The sequence below is a fragment of the Diachasmimorpha longicaudata genome, chromosome 6 (genome assembly GCF_034640455.1).
Source record: "Diachasmimorpha longicaudata isolate KC_UGA_2023 chromosome 6, iyDiaLong2, whole genome shotgun sequence".
Taxonomy (NCBI): domain Eukaryota; kingdom Metazoa; phylum Arthropoda; class Insecta; order Hymenoptera; family Braconidae; genus Diachasmimorpha; species Diachasmimorpha longicaudata.
In genome coordinates, this window is record NC_087230.1 from 3577616 (window position 1) to 3595781 (window position 18166).

General features: G+C 36.2%; 2 protein-coding genes across 2 annotated transcripts; one reads left to right on the forward strand and one right to left on the reverse strand.

Annotated features, from left to right (window-relative positions):
* Positions 1 to 2080: 2080 nt before the first annotated feature.
* Positions 2081 to 15479, forward strand: LOC135163471 (putative fatty acyl-CoA reductase CG5065). The gene is made up of 8 exons (XM_064122920.1): positions 2081 to 2236; positions 3773 to 4010; positions 11071 to 11234; positions 12320 to 12455; positions 12916 to 13115; positions 13753 to 14193; positions 14723 to 14980; positions 15237 to 15479. Exons 2-8 carry the CDS (start codon positions 3795 to 3797, stop codon positions 15370 to 15372), a joined length of 1551 nt encoding a protein of 516 aa, XP_063978990.1. The 5' UTR covers positions 2081 to 2236; positions 3773 to 3794; the 3' UTR covers positions 15373 to 15479.
* Positions 15480 to 15706: 227 nt separating this feature from the next.
* LOC135163481 (small ribosomal subunit protein eS1) lies at positions 15707 to 18137 on the reverse strand. Its single transcript, XM_064122938.1, has 4 exons — positions 17980 to 18137; positions 17043 to 17146; positions 16372 to 16694; positions 15707 to 16088 (listed from the first exon to the last, which is right to left on the reverse strand). Exons 1-4 carry the CDS (start codon positions 18039 to 18041, stop codon positions 15777 to 15779), a joined length of 801 nt encoding a protein of 266 aa, XP_063979008.1. The 5' UTR covers positions 18042 to 18137; the 3' UTR covers positions 15707 to 15776.
* Between the last annotated feature and the right edge of the window lie 29 nt (positions 18138 to 18166).

Below are 18166 nucleotides of genomic sequence, written 5' to 3' on the forward strand. Positions count from 1 at the left end.
AGAATTTGATATAAAAAAATCAGTGCGCGGTTCCTTAAACCCCCATATTTTTCTTCAATTTAATTTGGAGACGTAGGGGGAGGGGGTTGGATGTTATAATTTATTTGGGTAATTGAGCGCTTGTAAAGCACTGAGAGGATTTGACGTAACATATTGTTATTACCAAATGATTTTCTATAAAAATTGAAGTAAAACGTGAGAATAAAATTCAACAACTTTTTTCGATAGAATGTGACTGAATACTAATAAATTCGTACATTCAGAATTTTCCCGCCTGAAAAATTCTTTGGTCATAACAATATAATCTACCTAAAATTTCTTTTTTCTCGAAAAAAATGAAGAGTCCACAATTTGGGAATTGACACCATACGAACTTGATACCTGAAGCGAAGTTCATACCCTGAGAAAAAAAATATTTTTATTAAATATTCATTGACTTGAGAGAAATATTTAATTTAAAAAATTTATATTTTTTGGATTGAACCATGTCCAGTGGAGATTAATTAGGTTTCACTGATGACAATTTAAATGACATCCTTTAATAAATTTTCATTTATCTACATTTCTGATTTTCTGAAGGGAAGAATTTCGAAGAATTTTTTAGTAATTAATTAAGTAGTTCACTCAAGGTTATTGCTAACATGTACATATTCTAGAACGATCTAATTAACATAATTTAAACATAAGGAGTATTACTATTCTAATAACTTAACTGGAGAAAAATAATATTCTAAAGATTAACACTTCTCTAACGTAAATGAATATTTGGCAAAAAAAAATTTTCTACTAATTTGTTTTTTGTAATTGTTTTTCAATAAAACATTTGTTTGAAATCTACTATCGTCCTGAATGATCACCAACGCCTGAAGTCGTTTTCAATATTTACTCTCCTCTCGATACTGATCGAACTGATCGATTGAGCAATCGGAAGACGAATAAATGGTTAACAATGGACGTAATTCCTGATTGTCAATGAACTTTGTGATGAACGATTTCGTTATTGGAAATTCTCCACTCCCATATAACGAGAGACGCAATCGTCACTCTCCAGGTAAAATGGAAAAAGTGGTCCCACGTCACTCAGGAAAGTCAAACAACGTGAGTGTAAATGAGGTAATATTATCATTTTCCTCCGGATCTCCATATTCATTGACTCATTTACTTGGAGCACGTGATTCGTTCTCTCCACTTGACGCAAGCATCGAAGTCTCCCCTATCTGTTGACCTTTCTCCATTCGCCGATGGCTCTCTCAGAGAGACAGATAAATCACCATTTTACAAAATTCATCGGTCCAATCGAACCAAACGAATATTATTGCTTTCATGAAGTGGCTCTTTTCATTCGTACGATAATGAATTCTTGGGAACTTGGTGGCGCAATGGAGGAAATATTGGGTAAATGGGGACTATTAAACAGAGAATTAATCAATGTAATTAAAACAATTCCATTTGTTTACCTATTTTTTTTTGCGTTTTAATGAAGCATTGTAATTGTGCCAATTTAACTTTCTGTTTTTATTATCAATCATATAAAACTTTCAATTCATATAAAAAACTTCACATTTCTTCTCAAAAATGTAAAATTCCTCAGAATAATTTAGAATTCCATTTCAAATATTATTATTCAACAAAAATAGGGGGAAGAACGAAAAGGAGAAAACAGAAATAAAATAAAATAAAAATTTTCAACCATTAAAATGCACAAATGAAAATTCAATTAAGCTAATTAAACAAATCAATGATAAGTAGAGAATACAAATTTTAAAGTAGCAAAAATTCAGAATAAAGACAAAATCAAATACAAAAATTAAAAAAAAAATGAAATGATTTAAGAAAATGAAAACAAGTAGTAATGGAATTCCATGAGCCAGACTGAATCCTCCTCCCCCCTCTTCCGCCACCTCCCCGAATGTTTGGACCACAGGTTCTCCCCCTAATGGCGCACATATCTCAAACTCGAATCAGGTCTCCAAGTGGTGAGGGAAAAATATTGCACGGTCTCTGCGTAAAATCAACGACAACAACGCCACCAATACACGAAAAATAAGTCGCAATCATAAAAGTGTGTGGGGTGCCCCACGAGTCCAGCATTCGGGAGTGAAAAAAAGAATTTGCTCACTCAGTTTTATTCCGTCGGTTGAGTGCGGGTTAGTCGCCGGTATCGTTAAAAGGAGTAGTCAGTTTTGAGACTTCGTGCGGTGCAGGCACCTGTGCAGAAAATACACCAATTGTTCACGTGGGTTTTTTCCTTCATCGCAGAAATGTTTATTTTTATGAAAATATTTTACTTGAATTTTTGCCGTACGGCCGACGGTGAACAGTGACGGACAGTGAGATGAGATGAGATTTAATTAAATTAATTTGTTAATTAATTTTGCAAAATTCTATGCGCCCGGAAATAGAGACCTGATTACCCGATCAATCGCGGCGATCGCAGTGAATATTTAGATTGGCCACTTTCCATTGTTTCATCAATCGTTTTAATGCGCATTCTCCGGTCTAATGGAAAAATCACACTGACCGCTCTAGTCACCCCGAAGAAATGTACACATCAAATATCGTAATACTAAACCAGTTCTACCTGAGGCGCGATAAATACACGTGGAGTGCAGACAGATGCAGTAATAGAAAAAATTGTCTGTGAAAGGGGAGAAAAAAATTGAATGATTTCTGGGAATTCGATAGAATCTAACAACTGAACCGGAGATAGTGAAAGGTTTTGATGATTAAATATAAAGACATTCGAGTGTCTTAATTGATTGAAGAAAAATATTTTATAACTTTGGTATTCAAAAAGTTATAGAAACATTCTAACGAATTCAATAGGGAATTTTATCTGCTCTTATGATGGATTTCTAAGAAAATCAGTAGATTACCGTTTCTATTTTCATTTTTCCCTCGTTTTTCGCGCGTTTTTTTTTTTCTAAAAAAGAATAATTTGAAATTTGGAGAATTTGAATTATGATAGAATAAGTTGCAATAATTATGTAAGTCTATCGATTCTTGTGACCTTCCCGTGATACAACAAAATTGTTTATGAAAAAAGGGAATAAACAATAGAATGATTTCTGGGAATTTGATAGAATCTAACAACTGAATCGAAGATAGTGAAAGGTTTCGATGGTTGAAGACGAAGGCATTAGAGTGTTTTTATTTATTGAAGGAAAATATTTAAAAGCTTTGGCATTCAAAAAATCAATAAAAATATTCTAACGAATTTAATAACAAATTGCATCCGCTTTTTCGATGCGATTTCTAACAAAATCAGAAAATTTCCATTTCTATATATTTCTATTTTTCCCCCGAAATTTTGGCACATTTTTTTTCCAAAAAAAAATAATTAAATACTTGGACCACGATATAATAATTTGTAAAAACTACACAGTTCTATCGATTCTTATGACCTTCTCGTGATACAAAAAATTATTTAAGAAAATAAGAATAAAAAGTAGAATGATGGCAGAATTTGACAGAATCAAATGGTCGAATCGGAGATAGTGAAAGGTGTTGATGATTAAATATTAAGAAATTGGAGTGCCAGTACTTGTAAAAAATTAATAAAAATTCCGGTATAAACATAATTGAATTGAATTTCAAACCGAATGAAAGGGAATTACCAAATGTCTGCACACATGAACACTCAACGTCTCACGAATAACAGAGTCGTATAAATCACACGTTTCTAATGCACTTTGCCTTGACTCTTCTCTCATGAAAACACGCAGTGTTCGACCTTTATTCACTAATAAATTTTTTTTTATTATTTTTACAGAGGCATTGGGGGTCTGGTAAACATGACAGAACCGAATATGGAAAATTTACCAGATAGAATAGCTGATATGTATGAGAATACAGAGATTCTTATCACTGGTGGGACTGGCTTTCTTGGTAAAGTGATAGTGGAAAAATTTTTACGCTGCATACCCAATGTTGGTAAAATACACATTCTCGTGAGACCGAAGAAGGGAAAAGATCCGAAAAATCGTCTCGAGGAGATTTTCAATTCGCCGGTAAGTGAGGACCGATGAAGTAAATTATTACATCAGGGGACATCATTCAAGCATTGCACAAAAATATACGGCGCGAGTGAAAGCGCGGTTAATGTGCAAGTGGTTGCTCCGCATTAAAAAAATGCATGTCATCGGGATAAAAGGATTCACGAAAAATCCTGCGTCTTCTTGATGGAAATAGTCCAGTGAATTCGATAGGACATTCTAGACATTCCTATCATATTATTCTTCCTGAAAATTGCGCAGCTCTGCGACGCATTTTTTAAATTAAAAATCATGCGAGAAAAGGGTCTCAAGGGGGTGCGAGGGGTGGGTTTAGGGTCTCAAGTAGTTGAATTATTCCTGACTTTTATTGTTGCATGTAATTTAATTTTTCCAAATCACAAAAAATTTGTTAGTTTTCAACTAAATATTGAGACAAATTGGAATAGATAAACTGTAATTTTGTTCCACGAAATACGATGAAAAGCTAATTAGCATAAATCGTATAGATTTTTTTTTCTTTATTGCAAATTTTTGTGGAATGTATTCGTTTTCTTTTAGTCAGGCAAAATATTTTCTTTGATATTTTCCGCTGGGGTTAACAAGGCACAGATGAGCTGCAAAAATTTTCCATTAACGAGACAGGAATAACAATTTTTTGTGTCGTCTCTCAATTCGCTTATTTTTGTTGTCTTAAATGAAATAAATATACATCTATCACGAAATTTATTCCAGCTCAGTCAGATGGTCTCTCCTCTTGTCTCTTAATATCTCTTATTTCGTCTTATTATGTCTCTTATCCCGTCTACTTTCGTTACGTCTTTCGCCTCGTTTCGTTATGTCTCTTATCTTGTCTCGTTATGTCTCTTAACTCGTCTCGATACGGCTCCTGCCTCGTCTCGTTATGTCTCCTACCTCGTCTCGTCATGTCTCTTACCTCGTCTCGTTATGTCTCTTACCTCATCTCCTTTTGTCTCTTGTCCAATTTCTCTCGTTCTCATCTCATTTCTCGTGTTGCCATTGATTCTCCAACTATTCGAGTTTCCTCATTTTCTTCACGAGACACTGTCTTGTCTCACAATATTACATTTCTCGTCTCGTTTCCCTCATTCTCTCAATAATTCTCATATCATCTCACCGTACATTTCCTTTACGAGACACTATCTTGTCTCGTCTCGTTTCTCTCATTCTCTCGACAATTCTCATATCATCGCACTCGTACATTTCCCTTATGAGACACTGTCTTGTCTCGTCTCGTCACATTTTTCTCATTCTCTCGAAAATTCTCATATCACCTCTCCCGTGTATTTCCCTCACGAGACACTCTCCTGTCTCATCTCGTTTCTCTCGTCTCTCCAACAAAACATCCTCCTCCATTCTTCATCATTTTTTCTCCCACATGTCTCATAACTTCTCAACCGACTTCCCCTCAAACAACATCAAACCCAAGACTATTTACTATTCCATTGTTCCATCATTGAAGCCAACCACCAGCAATTACGACGTTAAACCAAATTAGTGATTTTTTATGAGCATTCGCCATTGACATGTCATAAAAAAAAATTCATCATGACAATTTGAAAAATCGTGATGTGTCTCGGTTGTATGGTGTCTCGCACTTGCGAGAAAACAGAGTCAAGGCCTCCGTGAGGGTAACAAGCAAAGCTTATGGGTATTATCCGTCTGGTGAAAGTAACCGGTGTCGGCTGGTCCGTTATGTCACATCTCTCCTGATGATTTCAACGCAATAACTATCTCACTGGCCAAGGTATTCTCAGGTACTTGTGGGGGGGAATTACCCGGCCAAACTTGTAATATCGTACGTGCGCAGGCGACAAGGCCAACAGCTCGGAACCGTCGGCTGGTGCTTGGTCCATTCATTTTTTACCGAATTCACTTGCCGCGAAGGCATAATTACGCGCTTGGGGGAGAGAGGGGGAGGGGGGAAGGTATTGTTAGAGACGATGGGCAGAAAAAAATTTCCGAGATTTTTTTTTTTTATTTGCATTGATAATTCAAAGTGTTTTTGTTAGAGCTGGTTTCGACGGATATTGTTTAATGTGATGGAGGCAATGGAGGTTTAAGAGGCTATTATTTTTTGTAATGAAGAATGTTCTTGAATATTGCGAGATTAACATGTGAGGAAATTTGATCGAACTACTACGAAATATTTGAGGTCCAGGAGATTGCGTTGGGAAATTTTGTTTCGGAAATTCTATTGGGAATTATGCAATTTTGTTTTAGGGGTCTAATGGAGAAAAGTTGTTTATTTAATATTGTTGTTTATTTTGTTTTGGTTTTGGGAGGGTGCATTTTTGGAAAAGAGAGTAGGCAATTGATGGAAATAATTTTTTAATTCAAATTTGATGAGATTTTGCTCGGGTTTAGCTGTGACTCAGCGAAATCTGATCACATGACGCCATCAGGATGCGTCATTGGTTATTTCGGAGTCTGAAAAAGTTCCATAGAGATCGGGAAAAAGTAGTTAAACTTTTGCCAATGTTGAATTAACATTTAGAGTAGTGTAGAAATGAAATTTTACGTGGGTAAACAATTGTAATTCTATGTGAGGATTTATGTACGGAAATGGGCTAGAAGGAAGGGAGACGAAGGGTGGAAAACTGAGAGGGTACACATATGGGCAATGGGATAAAAAAAAAAAAAATAAAATGGGATAGAATAAGTGAATAAATCTTGGCTGAGTGGCAACTGAAAAAATGCGTTGTCGACATTTTTTATTGTGTTGGGATATGAATAAGGAATTGTTGGGGACTTTCCCGGAATTATTCCGACCCCAGTATTTGCCAACTGACGTTACAAATTATACAGAACCGCAACCTTCCATGAGATCAAGGATTTTTTTTCTCCTGGCGTCATCGGCTCTAATGCCAGTCAGAGGTTGCAGCCATCAATTTCTCGTTAAGCCCTCGTCGTTAATCGACTTTTGTTACTGAGAATTTCCTGGCAATTCTACATTCCATGGATGTCCACGCGAGAAAATCAATAGAAAAAATTTAAACAATTGGCTAGGCAATTGCTGTGAAGAAATTCGATTGGAAATCCAGTTGAATTCTGGTGAATTCTCGTTACAATTTAAATTTTCTACATGTCCACTCTCTACCCCTACTCCGATCCTCTAATAGTTATCACATGGTCATCCCTCAAACTCTCCCAAGTATATTTTGTAGACCTCACTTTTCGATCACCTTTGGACACGACTGGTTGTCTCAACAAATTGTACTCCCAGACACGCAAAAAAGTTCTTTCATTTTTGTGGATTATTAAAAACGAGTACGTTTACTCTGGTATCCAACAGGTAGTGTTGAGTTAATCAATGGGAAATCTCTATCTTTAATCATAGTACATCACTCAGTACATCACCAAGTACATCTCCACGTACATCACTCAGTACATCTCCAAGTGCATCACCGAAACTTAAGTACCTCTCCGTAGCGGATATCTGGATACCTTATCGTGATATCCAATCATTAATAATTTAGAGTTACTATTGGAAATGGGTTATTAGAAAAAATAATTCCAGAAATAATTGGAAGTATTTCTCTCCTTTATTATTTAACTCAAATAATTGTGCTCGGAAGACACATTCGGTCTGTACCGATTCCTTAGAGGAACTAACTAGATTTACAAAGGAAACAACACCCTGGAACGTTTAGCCACATGCTCCCCAAGAGTCCTATTCATCCCACTATGTCTTCATACTTATAAACAAGCCTAAATGTTATACCTCACACCTCTCAGAATTCAAACCCATAAAAATGTCTCAGAAGAGAATAAGATTGACTTTTGTTCTCTATTTATTTTATGAAAAATCCAACAGCTTCCTTTTAGTTCTGGACAACTTGGGTATTGCGGGATCTCCTCGTCAAGGGTTTTCCCCGCTTCAGAGTGTCGTTCTCTGCATTTTACCCTAACACCCTTCGGCAATTTCCGAGCAATTCAATTACGAATGTAATGCGAGACTCCCATTCCTCTGCTCCCCATTACGAATTCATTTAAATTTTAATTGAGCGAACTAGAAACACATTAAAACGCACACGCGTGCATTGCAAAATATCCGGTTGATATTCACAATCAGTATAATTACACACTCGAACTTTCCCTGAGACATCATTTCCTCGTGAATTACGAATTGAGTGTTTGAAGATTTCGGCGATTAATCAGTGGAATGGAGGGGCTGAGGGGACCGCGCTTGATGAATTTTTATGGCTGTGGCTGTGAGGACCGTAACTACTGCAGCTACGCTATCTCGTAATGTTTCCCATTTCCGGGTTTACTCATTGATGATTCTTTTCCTAATTATTTCTGGACAATCACAGCTCAGGGTGTGTGCTATAAAATTCATTATAAAATAATGAGACCACAGGGCCCAAAATTATTTATTACATTTTTTTATTTATTCGTTACAAGAATGAGACCGTGTGAACTCAATTTATTTATTTATTTTCATTTAGATATTATCGTAACTTTGAACTATTTATTGGGATATGGGTAAAAGTAAATAAATAAATGTAGCAACAGAATGAATTATTTTAATTTGAACTCTTTATTATTGGCATGAGGAAGACACGACTGACCTGGAGGACAGTTGTCCAGAGACTAAATTCTTACTATTTAAAAAACTTTTACTAAGGGAAAAAATAAGAGAAAGTTTATGACTCCAGAGGACAGCCTCCTTTGAATTCCGCATGTGGTAAGGATTGCAACGCTCTCAAGTTCGGGGCACAACAGATCATAAATTAGTCCTTTTCTGGGGACTCTTCGAAACACGTCATAAACCTTGTCGAGTGATTTTTGAAGATAAACAGAAGCACTGTGTTCCAATTTCCCAACACTATTAATAATAAACGTTCGGTTTTTCAGTAAAAACTTGAATATTTAATATTGAATTCGTCGGATTTTTCAGTTTTCAATGAACAATTCTGCCATAACTGCCTTTCTATAAATTAATAATTGAATAATGTGCTTAATAAACTCAGAAACCGTATGATAAACCGAGGTAAACTGATTTACCTCTCACGAGTTTTTGAGGAGCATCTTCAAATCTAAAGGAGATAGTGGAATTTTCATAGCTATATTGTTTAAGGATTGACTAAGTTTAGGGTGGATGTGGGGTGGAAAAATCAGAGAAGGATAGAATAGGACTAGATGGTAGGCAATATTTAATGACACTTTACACTGGTTGAGTTTAATTTATTTTAAACGTTTATTGGAAGCCACGTGCCATCAAAGTCACATAATTATAATTGAAATTACTTCATTACTGAGTAACTGTTGGATTTTTCATGAAATAAATAGAAAACAAAAATCAATCTTATTCTCTTCTGTTGGATTCTGGATTGAAGATAAAAGTCAAACTTCAACTTACACGAAATCTTTATTATGAGAGCTAAATATAATACTTGGAAAATACTCTTTGGATCTCTTCTTAGTTACAGATCTTGCTTCTTAGAGGGTTCGAATTATTCTCATTAAACTAGAGAGCAGAGGGCTTGGGGTTAGAGTCCTCTGAGGGTAGATAGATGGGGTAGGAGTACTGGAGGGAGTAAGGCCCAAGGTGGGTGATTGGCTAATTCAGGTGAGGGATGAGCCTTGAGTCTTTATGGGTTGGAATTCTGAGAAGGGTGAGGTATGGTGTTTAGGTTTGATTTTAAGTATGTAGACAAAGTGGAATGAATAGGACTCTTGGAGAGCATGTGACTGAAAGGTCCAGGGTGTTGTTTCCTTTGTAAATCTAGTTAATTCCTCTAAGGAATCGGTACTGAACGGCTGTGTCTTCCAAGCACAATTATTTGAGTTAAATAACAAAGGAGAGAAATAGTTACAATTATTTCTGGAATTATTTTTTCGAATAACCCATTTCCAATAGTAACTCTAAATTATTAATGATTGGATATCACGATAAGGTATCCAGATATCCGCTACGGAGAGGTACTTAAGTTTCGGTGATGTACGTGGAGATGTACTTGGAGATGTGCTTGGAGATGTGCTTGGTGATGTACTGAGTGATGTACTGAGATTAAAGATAGAGATATTCCATTGATTAACTCGACACTACCTGTTGGATACCAGAGTAAACGTACTCGTTATTAATAATCCACAAAAATAAAAGAACTTTATTTGCTTGTCTGGGAGTACAATTTATTGAGACACCCAGTCGTGTCCAAAGGTGCTTCAAAAAGTGAGGTCTACAAAATATACTTGGGAGAATTTGAGGGATGACCACGTGATAACTATTAGAGGATCGGAGTAGGGGTAGAGAGTGGACATGTGGGTTTGAGGATCAGGAAGGGTCTTGCGTGGGACTCTTCGCAGGAAAATCTTCTAAATAAGGGTTGTTTATTGGGGAGGAAGTTCGAATGGTGTTGGATTAGGAAATTGCTTTTAACGGCAATGAGGTTTTAAGGAGAGGAAGATTGTGGTTCTAATGCTGGATATTTGGGGTACAAAACATACCGCATCCTGAGACTGGTTAAGACCAACTGACTCATTTGAGCTTCCGGTAAAATATCGGTTAGCTCGTTGATCTACTGACCTGAGCTGTCGCTCGGGAATTTTGGGAATTGCTCACCTGTCCTGTTTTACTGACTGCCGTTATTGATTCACGATTCAAAAATATATTTGTTGTACAACTTATTTCACTCCACAAAAAAGCTTATAATAATAATCTTTCTACGTGCGGTAGTTTTCAAGATATTAAGTAAAAACTGGTCAGTAGTCAAACGTGACATATCTCGATTTACCACTTTGCTATTAAAATTTGAATCGTTATTTGGGCAAGTTATGTTGAAAGTACATAAAATCTCCAGACAATGGACCCATTATTAACACACATGGTCTCACGTGGAAAAATATCGAGGGCACGTCCAGGAGAATGTGAGAGTATTCAGTAGTAAAATTACAGCATTTAACGTAAATATTCCGGCTCGTGACTATAGGTTAAGATGAAGATATCGCGAAATCTGAGGACCCAGTGCATGCTCAGCCCCACTATCTAACTATTTAATTTATTACAACACCGGTGTCATCGTATAAAGTTTATGGGAAATTGATGTTCCAGCTATTCGAGAAAGTCAGGAATTTGCGAGGCTTGCCAGCCCTTCACAAGACCGTCTGCGTCGTTAATGGAGATGTAGCGTTACCAGGATTGGGACTGTCACCAGAGGATAGACAAATACTCTGTGAGAAGATCAGCATTGTTTATCATGGAGCTGCTACTGTGAGGTAATTTTTGATATTTTGAAATGCGTCAGTGGTCGCAGAGAAAAAAATTCAATAAAAAGTACACAAAAAGTTTGGTAATTCCACAGCGAAGTCAGTCATTCAGAGATAAATTATTAAATAAACTAACATTTCGTTTAATTTTTTGTAGCTGGAAGTGACTGGGATTTTCACATGGCATTAGAGAAAAATAATGACTCTGTGTTGAGAAGAAAGTTCCCAAAAAATTACCTAAACAATTTCGTAGTTTTAAAATGAAATGTCGTTCAGAGGAAAACTACCTAATAAACTTGAATTTTTATGTAGTAATTCGATAAAAATCAGTGACTGTCATCCTATTGAAATTATTCATTTAGTCTCCACATGATATTTAATTTTCCAAATGACTTTGGAAATTCAATAGTTCAGTGAAAAATCCCTGATTTCAGGACCGAAGGGGTAAACCAGGATAACTCTTTGAGTGATATCTCCGAATCTAACGGAAATAGCAAACTATTTGTCATAACATTTATTATAGCTCTTAATTCACTCCACAAAAAATGTTATAATAAATATTTTGCTGTCTCTCTTATATTCCGAGATATTCATTAAAAACCGATCAACACTCCAAGGTGTCCATTGTCCAAATTTTCCTAAATATTCCATTTATTTTTTCATTGCAAATTAAACTCATTTGACAACATTTTAAACTGAGATGTCAATGAAATTTCAATGAAATGTCTGTCAATGAAAAGTCTAAAAACATTGCAAATAAATATCTCAAAGAATTTTGTAATCCGAGCGCTGCATAAAAAATTTCGGAATAAACTTGATACGGTCCCATCCGGAAAAGCCGTATCGAGTAAAAATGCAGTGTAAACACTTGTTATCGACTCGACGTATTAAAATCAAAGCGAACTCGATCCTTTCTCCTATAACTACTGACGTTGCATTTTATTCCCATGTGGCTCGTAATATTTTCCGCAAAATCATTGCACCTCCCGTGAAGATAATGACTTCGCATGATTCTCCGATCTCGCTGATCCCTCTCACCCCCACCCCCCTAGCCCCAATTGTTTATCCACTGAATGATGTAATAATTGTTACAGATTTGACGAGGGCCTGAAACGTGCTGTATTGCTGAACACACGTGGTACCAAACAAATGCTCGAATTGGCCAAAGATATGAAACACTTGAAGCTATTTGCTCACATCAGCACAGCTTATTGTCACTTGGAGGAGAAAGTATGTACATGGGACTATTAATAACCATCAGTGACCTATTTTGTAAACATTTAACAATTGCAAAATACATCGTTGAATAAGAAATTGTGATGGGCGAGGAGGGGGGGGGGGCGCAGAGAGGTTTCAAAACCGCAAATGAAGAGAAAGATAAATCATGAGAATTGTTAGTAAAATTATCGTTTTAATTTTAAAAAATATATTTTTTTAATCGTTATTTTTAGTAATAAAAAATGGAAGATTGAACTGATAATTCGATTAATTTTTTATCTACTTTAGAAATACGAAAAAATCGGATTTACTGAATAAGTACTGCGCACACAGTAAAATCGCACAAAGGGCACAAAACTCAAATTTCTCTCGAGATTATGCGGAATGAAATTCGTTTGATGAATCGAGAGGTTGAGAGGAGACTTAAACTTTACCGAAGTGTCTGGTTAATGGATATTTATTTTTCCTACAGGTGCTTCAGGAAAAACCGTATCCACCACCAGCGGATCCCCACAAAATAATAAAATGTGTGGAATGGATGGAAGACGACGTTGTCGAGGCTATGACCGATAAAATTCTGGGAAAATTGCCAAACACCTATGCTTTCACGAAAGCATTGTCCGAGGGACTTGTAGAGGAGGCCATGGCCGATATTCCAGCCATCATTCTCCGGTAATTGGGCTTTTGCATGTCATTTTATGTGATGAAATTTTTATTTTTAAATGACATGAAAAATGAAGAAATGCCTGGTCACCGAAAGAAAAAACACTCGACACTAATATTTTTATCCCACTGTACCTTCAAAAATACTGTAATCAATTTTTTGTTAGTCAAACAAAATTGTTTATGTGAAATTTTTCACTGAAACAAATTTCCAGAGAAACTAATCAAAATCTCTTTTTTAATAAAATTCATTCGACTGAGGACGAGTCAGTGATGAATATCTTATAAAGTAAAGGAAACCACAAATAAAAAAAAAATCACAGTTCGCATTCTAGCATGCAAAGAATATATATGTATATTTTGTTATTTAAGCACTTTGAAACCGATAGGTTTATTATGCTACAACAAATCCATAAATATTCAAGATATGTAAAGGTAACGATACAGTAAGTTACAATGTATTACAAATTTGGCAATTAACGATGAACCTATCAGTAATTTTAACAAGTGTGAGATCTATTTCGCAAAAAATATTTTCCGGAAAATTTTGCCATCTCTTGTCACGTGCTATTTATTGATCGAGAACTGGCGTTTAGGAAAATGCCCTGGATTTTCCCACTTGATGACTGAAATTATTTGATTGCAGTCCAAGTATCATAATACCAGTGTGGAAGGAGCCCCTTCCCGGGTGGACGGACAATATCAACGGGCCAACAGGACTTCTAATTGGCGCAGGAAAAGGCGTAATAAGAACCATGTATTGCGATGAGCGCGGTTACGCTGACTATCTTCCTGTTGACATAGCAGTCAATGCCATACTAGGTGTATCATGGAACTTCATACACACCAAAGACGACAGAAGAGTCTACAATTTAACGAGTAGCCACGAGTTCAAAGTCTCTTGGAGAGAGATTATTGAGCGCGGTCGTAAAATAACGGAAAAGGTTCCGCTGAATGGTGTTGTGTGGTATCCCGGTGGTAGCATGAAGAAATCACGCTTTATTCACAATATATGCGTTTTATTTTTCCACATGATACCGGCTTATTTCATCGACACTCTGATATTTCTAGCTGGCCATAAACCCATGTAAGTTGCTGTCATAAAGGGGGTATTGCTGACATCATTGCGGGATAAGTCTATTTGAAGTCTCTCGTTTTATTTATTATGTCCGAAATAATTTCGAGGAAAAAAAATAATCTTATGGATAATTTTATTGATTTCAATTTTATATGAACATTCATTCCATAAGAATTTCACAACTTCCTTCCGGTTTATTTATTTTTAATTTTAAAAAATGAAATGGAAAAGCAAGAAATAGGAAATTGAAAAATCGACATAATCTCATTTTTCCAGAAAATTATTTTCATTTGGACTTTTTCTATAGGAAAAATTCAGAAATTCTCGTTTTTAAAATATTTTCGAATTTTCACTTTAAGTTTATAAAAATTTCATTGAAATTTCAATATTTGTTGGGAGGGCAATACAGATGGAATATAATTTATTAATTAATTTTGTCAATCGGGACGATCCGTTATCAATAATTCATTCTTCATCCCGCCAGTGAAAAAGATTTTCGTTTTCTTCATGGAATGCTAATCAATGATTTTTCATTTAGCATGTGCCGAGTACATCGAAGAATCAACAAGGGTTTCGAGGTGTTCGAGTACTACGCCAACAATCAATGGGACTTCGAGAATCACAGCATCGAAGTTGTTAGAGATAATTTTAATGAAAGAGAGCGCAAGAGTTACCAGCTCAACGGTGACGATATGGATTTGGATGCCTACTTCGAGGCTTGCATCCGAGCAGCACGAATCTATATCCTCAATGAACCACCCGAGACAATACCAGCTGCACGAAGGCATATGCGAGTGTGAGTAGTCGATTTCTTCTTTTTTATTCGCTTTATAATTGGTTCTATGCGTGAAAAATTTGTGTGATTAATATTGATAGTAATAATGGACTAGTGAGTTGAATAATTAATATCAAATACACCTGCGAAAATTTTCCTGAAGAGATCATTTGCATAACAAGAGAGACATTGCAAAAACTCCTCAACAGCCGGAACTGAAGGAATGATTAATCGTTATGCAACACCACTAATGACCAACTTCGATGATTTTTTTCAGGATGTACTGGGTGGACGTGTTCACGAAGTTTATGTTCTTCGTCCTTCTGATCTATATGCTCTGCAGCTGGAGTGACAGTTTCAGAGCATTTCTGATCGGTGGCTGGACAGTCGTTGCCAACGCCGTCGACGTTTAAAGTTACAAAAAAATGTAGCACATTTCCTATTTTCTACTGTTATTACTGTAACTTTTATCATCATTACCGACTCATTGTAATTAAAATAAAATGAATGAATATCTAAATGACCTGGACGATACCATTTTTCAAAGTAATTGATTTCCCTTATTTTGTAATTATTTTCCGAAATTGCTCGTTCTTTTGAATTATTAGAAATTAAAAAATAAAAACTAATACCACATAAGGTGGCATTAATTAACATGTCAACAAATAAATTATAACCCATTCAAGAAGAAGTCGACATGAGCTTTGAAAAATAATAAAATGTTCGTAAGGTATTGAAATAACAAACTTATTGTTTTGTCAAACGCAAGTAGTTTTTATTTTCATTTTTTTTTTCGTTCCAAAAGTGGTCAATGATCTTAAACAGACTCTTGTACTGGTGGTTCGTATCCTTCGGGTCTGTCTACCTTGGAGCCAGCTTCACCAGGCTCACCACTCTTGCCACCTCCATCGCCGTGCAACTCAAGAAGTTTGCTCAGTTCGAAACGTGGCTTCTTGAGTACCTTGACCTTGCGGATATAGACGTCATGGAGGGGGTAGATACCCTGGCATGCCTTCTCAATGTCCTTAGCGATGGCGTCAGGGAGGAGTTTGCTGACAACACCCTTCAGGTCACTCTTGGCGATGTCATCAGTGATAGTGGAGACCATCTTCCTTCTGATGTTGCGCACCTGGTGAATTAATCGCTCGGTTAATCAGAAATATTGTTTACTGAACATGACAAGAGAATTAATTGTCAAATATGTTTTGTTTATACTTTAAGAATATTGTTATTATTTTTGTTGCTCCGCATAATTTCACCTTTTCTTAAGATTATTCGAGAAGGCGTGGTAAGAATTGGGCCTTATTATGTGCAATTCAGTTAGATATTCATAAAATTGTGATTTAAAAATATCAACGAACATGAATTGCACTGGGATTTCTTCAATATTAATAATTTTACAATGAATGTACCTGGGAATGTTGGGCGTAGCACGTTTTCCTCGTGCTAAGCTGATCCTTGTTGGTGAAACCAATGCAGAATACCCTGAGGAGATACCCATCAGTGGTTTTAACATCGACATTAGCCTCGATCAGTGTCTGCCACTTCTTGACCATTGAACGCAGTTTGTCAGTGGTCAGGTCCATGCCGTGGAAGTTGGTGAGAACCGAGCGGTTCTGCACGTCCTCAGCAATGAGCCTGAATTTACGGAAGGACCTCTCAGCATCGTGATCGTTCTGGAGATCAGCCAGAGACACTTCGAATACACGTCCCTTGAGACCCTCAGAGGCAATCTCTGAAAATTAGCAATAATAGATGAATAAAAAAAATTCACTATTCATGTTTTATTTTATCGCAACAATAGTCCATCAAAAAATTATATAATAAATTATATAATATAAAATATAATTTTTGAAGTAAATTGGAAAAAAATTATCAAAAGGCAAGCATGAAAATGGCGGACGAATTGGTAAAAATTATTAGTGTTTCAACGGTGAATTCAGTCGTTACTTTAGTCACAGTAACGCTGTGGTACCTAATTGAATTTATCTCGCAACCATAAACGTCACAGAAACGATATGTCTAGTTCCTGTGAAGCTGGAGTTGCCTCGTTATTCAATGGAAAATGTAAAAGTGCACTTACTGGTTCCCTGGGTCCTGTTTACAAGGGTCTTGCCCACCTGTCGGGTGGTGAACATTGACGGTGCTTTGACATCGTACCAGTCTTTACGGGTGAAAGGGTCAACACTGAAAATTAATAATAATTGTTTAATTACAATGAGCCCAGCCAGAAGGTAATGACTCGTTCGTATTTTTTTCTTTGTAAACTGATGTTAAATTCATTCTATTAAAATTCTAGTAAATAATACTATTAAAACCATACGAATTGATCTTGTTAATTTTTGAAATAAATATTTCATGAAAAAGTGAATTATTTCCAGACTGCTGTTCTTTTTCCCATAATTCAGCAAAATTTAATGGAATTTTTTCAGATAACGGGTAACATTTAACAATTAAAGTTCCCCTTAAAATCGAGCCCTAGGACTCATGATCACTAGTGAAACACACAAAATTTATCTTAATAGAATAGTTGTGGGCTGGAGTAAGGCCCTCGTCATTCACAAAATGAAATATGAAAAATGTAGATAACGAATCAAAAAATCCCCTCCAAAGTTGTATAATTTTGCTCGAACGTTTACAAATAAACCTTTTTATGTCTGGAAAAAATCGAACTAGACTCCACCGAAAGACTTAGCAATTTCCGTCAAATGTTTTCATACGAGTATAACCTCAAAATTTCCATCAATAATTTGTCAACCCCAACAATGAAATTACCCCTAAAAATTGAGAAATCAAACTACTCCAGACGAATCATCATCCAAATAATCTAATAAGCCCGAAAACTTCTGGCTTCACGAAAATGCTGGCGACTGACGGCATGTCGACCTGTCGGAGGACAAGACGGCTTCGCCGTAATCCACTTTCATCGTAAACATCACAAATATTAGATTTTCGAATTGAGGATTTTCCATCGCAGTTTTAAACCCTGATTACGTCAGTAATAATATTAATTCACTTACATCTTCTTTTTAACTCCCTTTTTGCCACCTTTCGACAGCCCCTTATTTTTGCCCACCGCCATGATTAAGTTAACGCACGGAAAGAGGTTCACTTCAGTCCAAAACGGAAGTCCCTGAAATTGTTAGTTCGCCGACTGTCCGTTGGGGGACGAGACTCTCGACGATGATTGGTCGATAGAACGGAAAT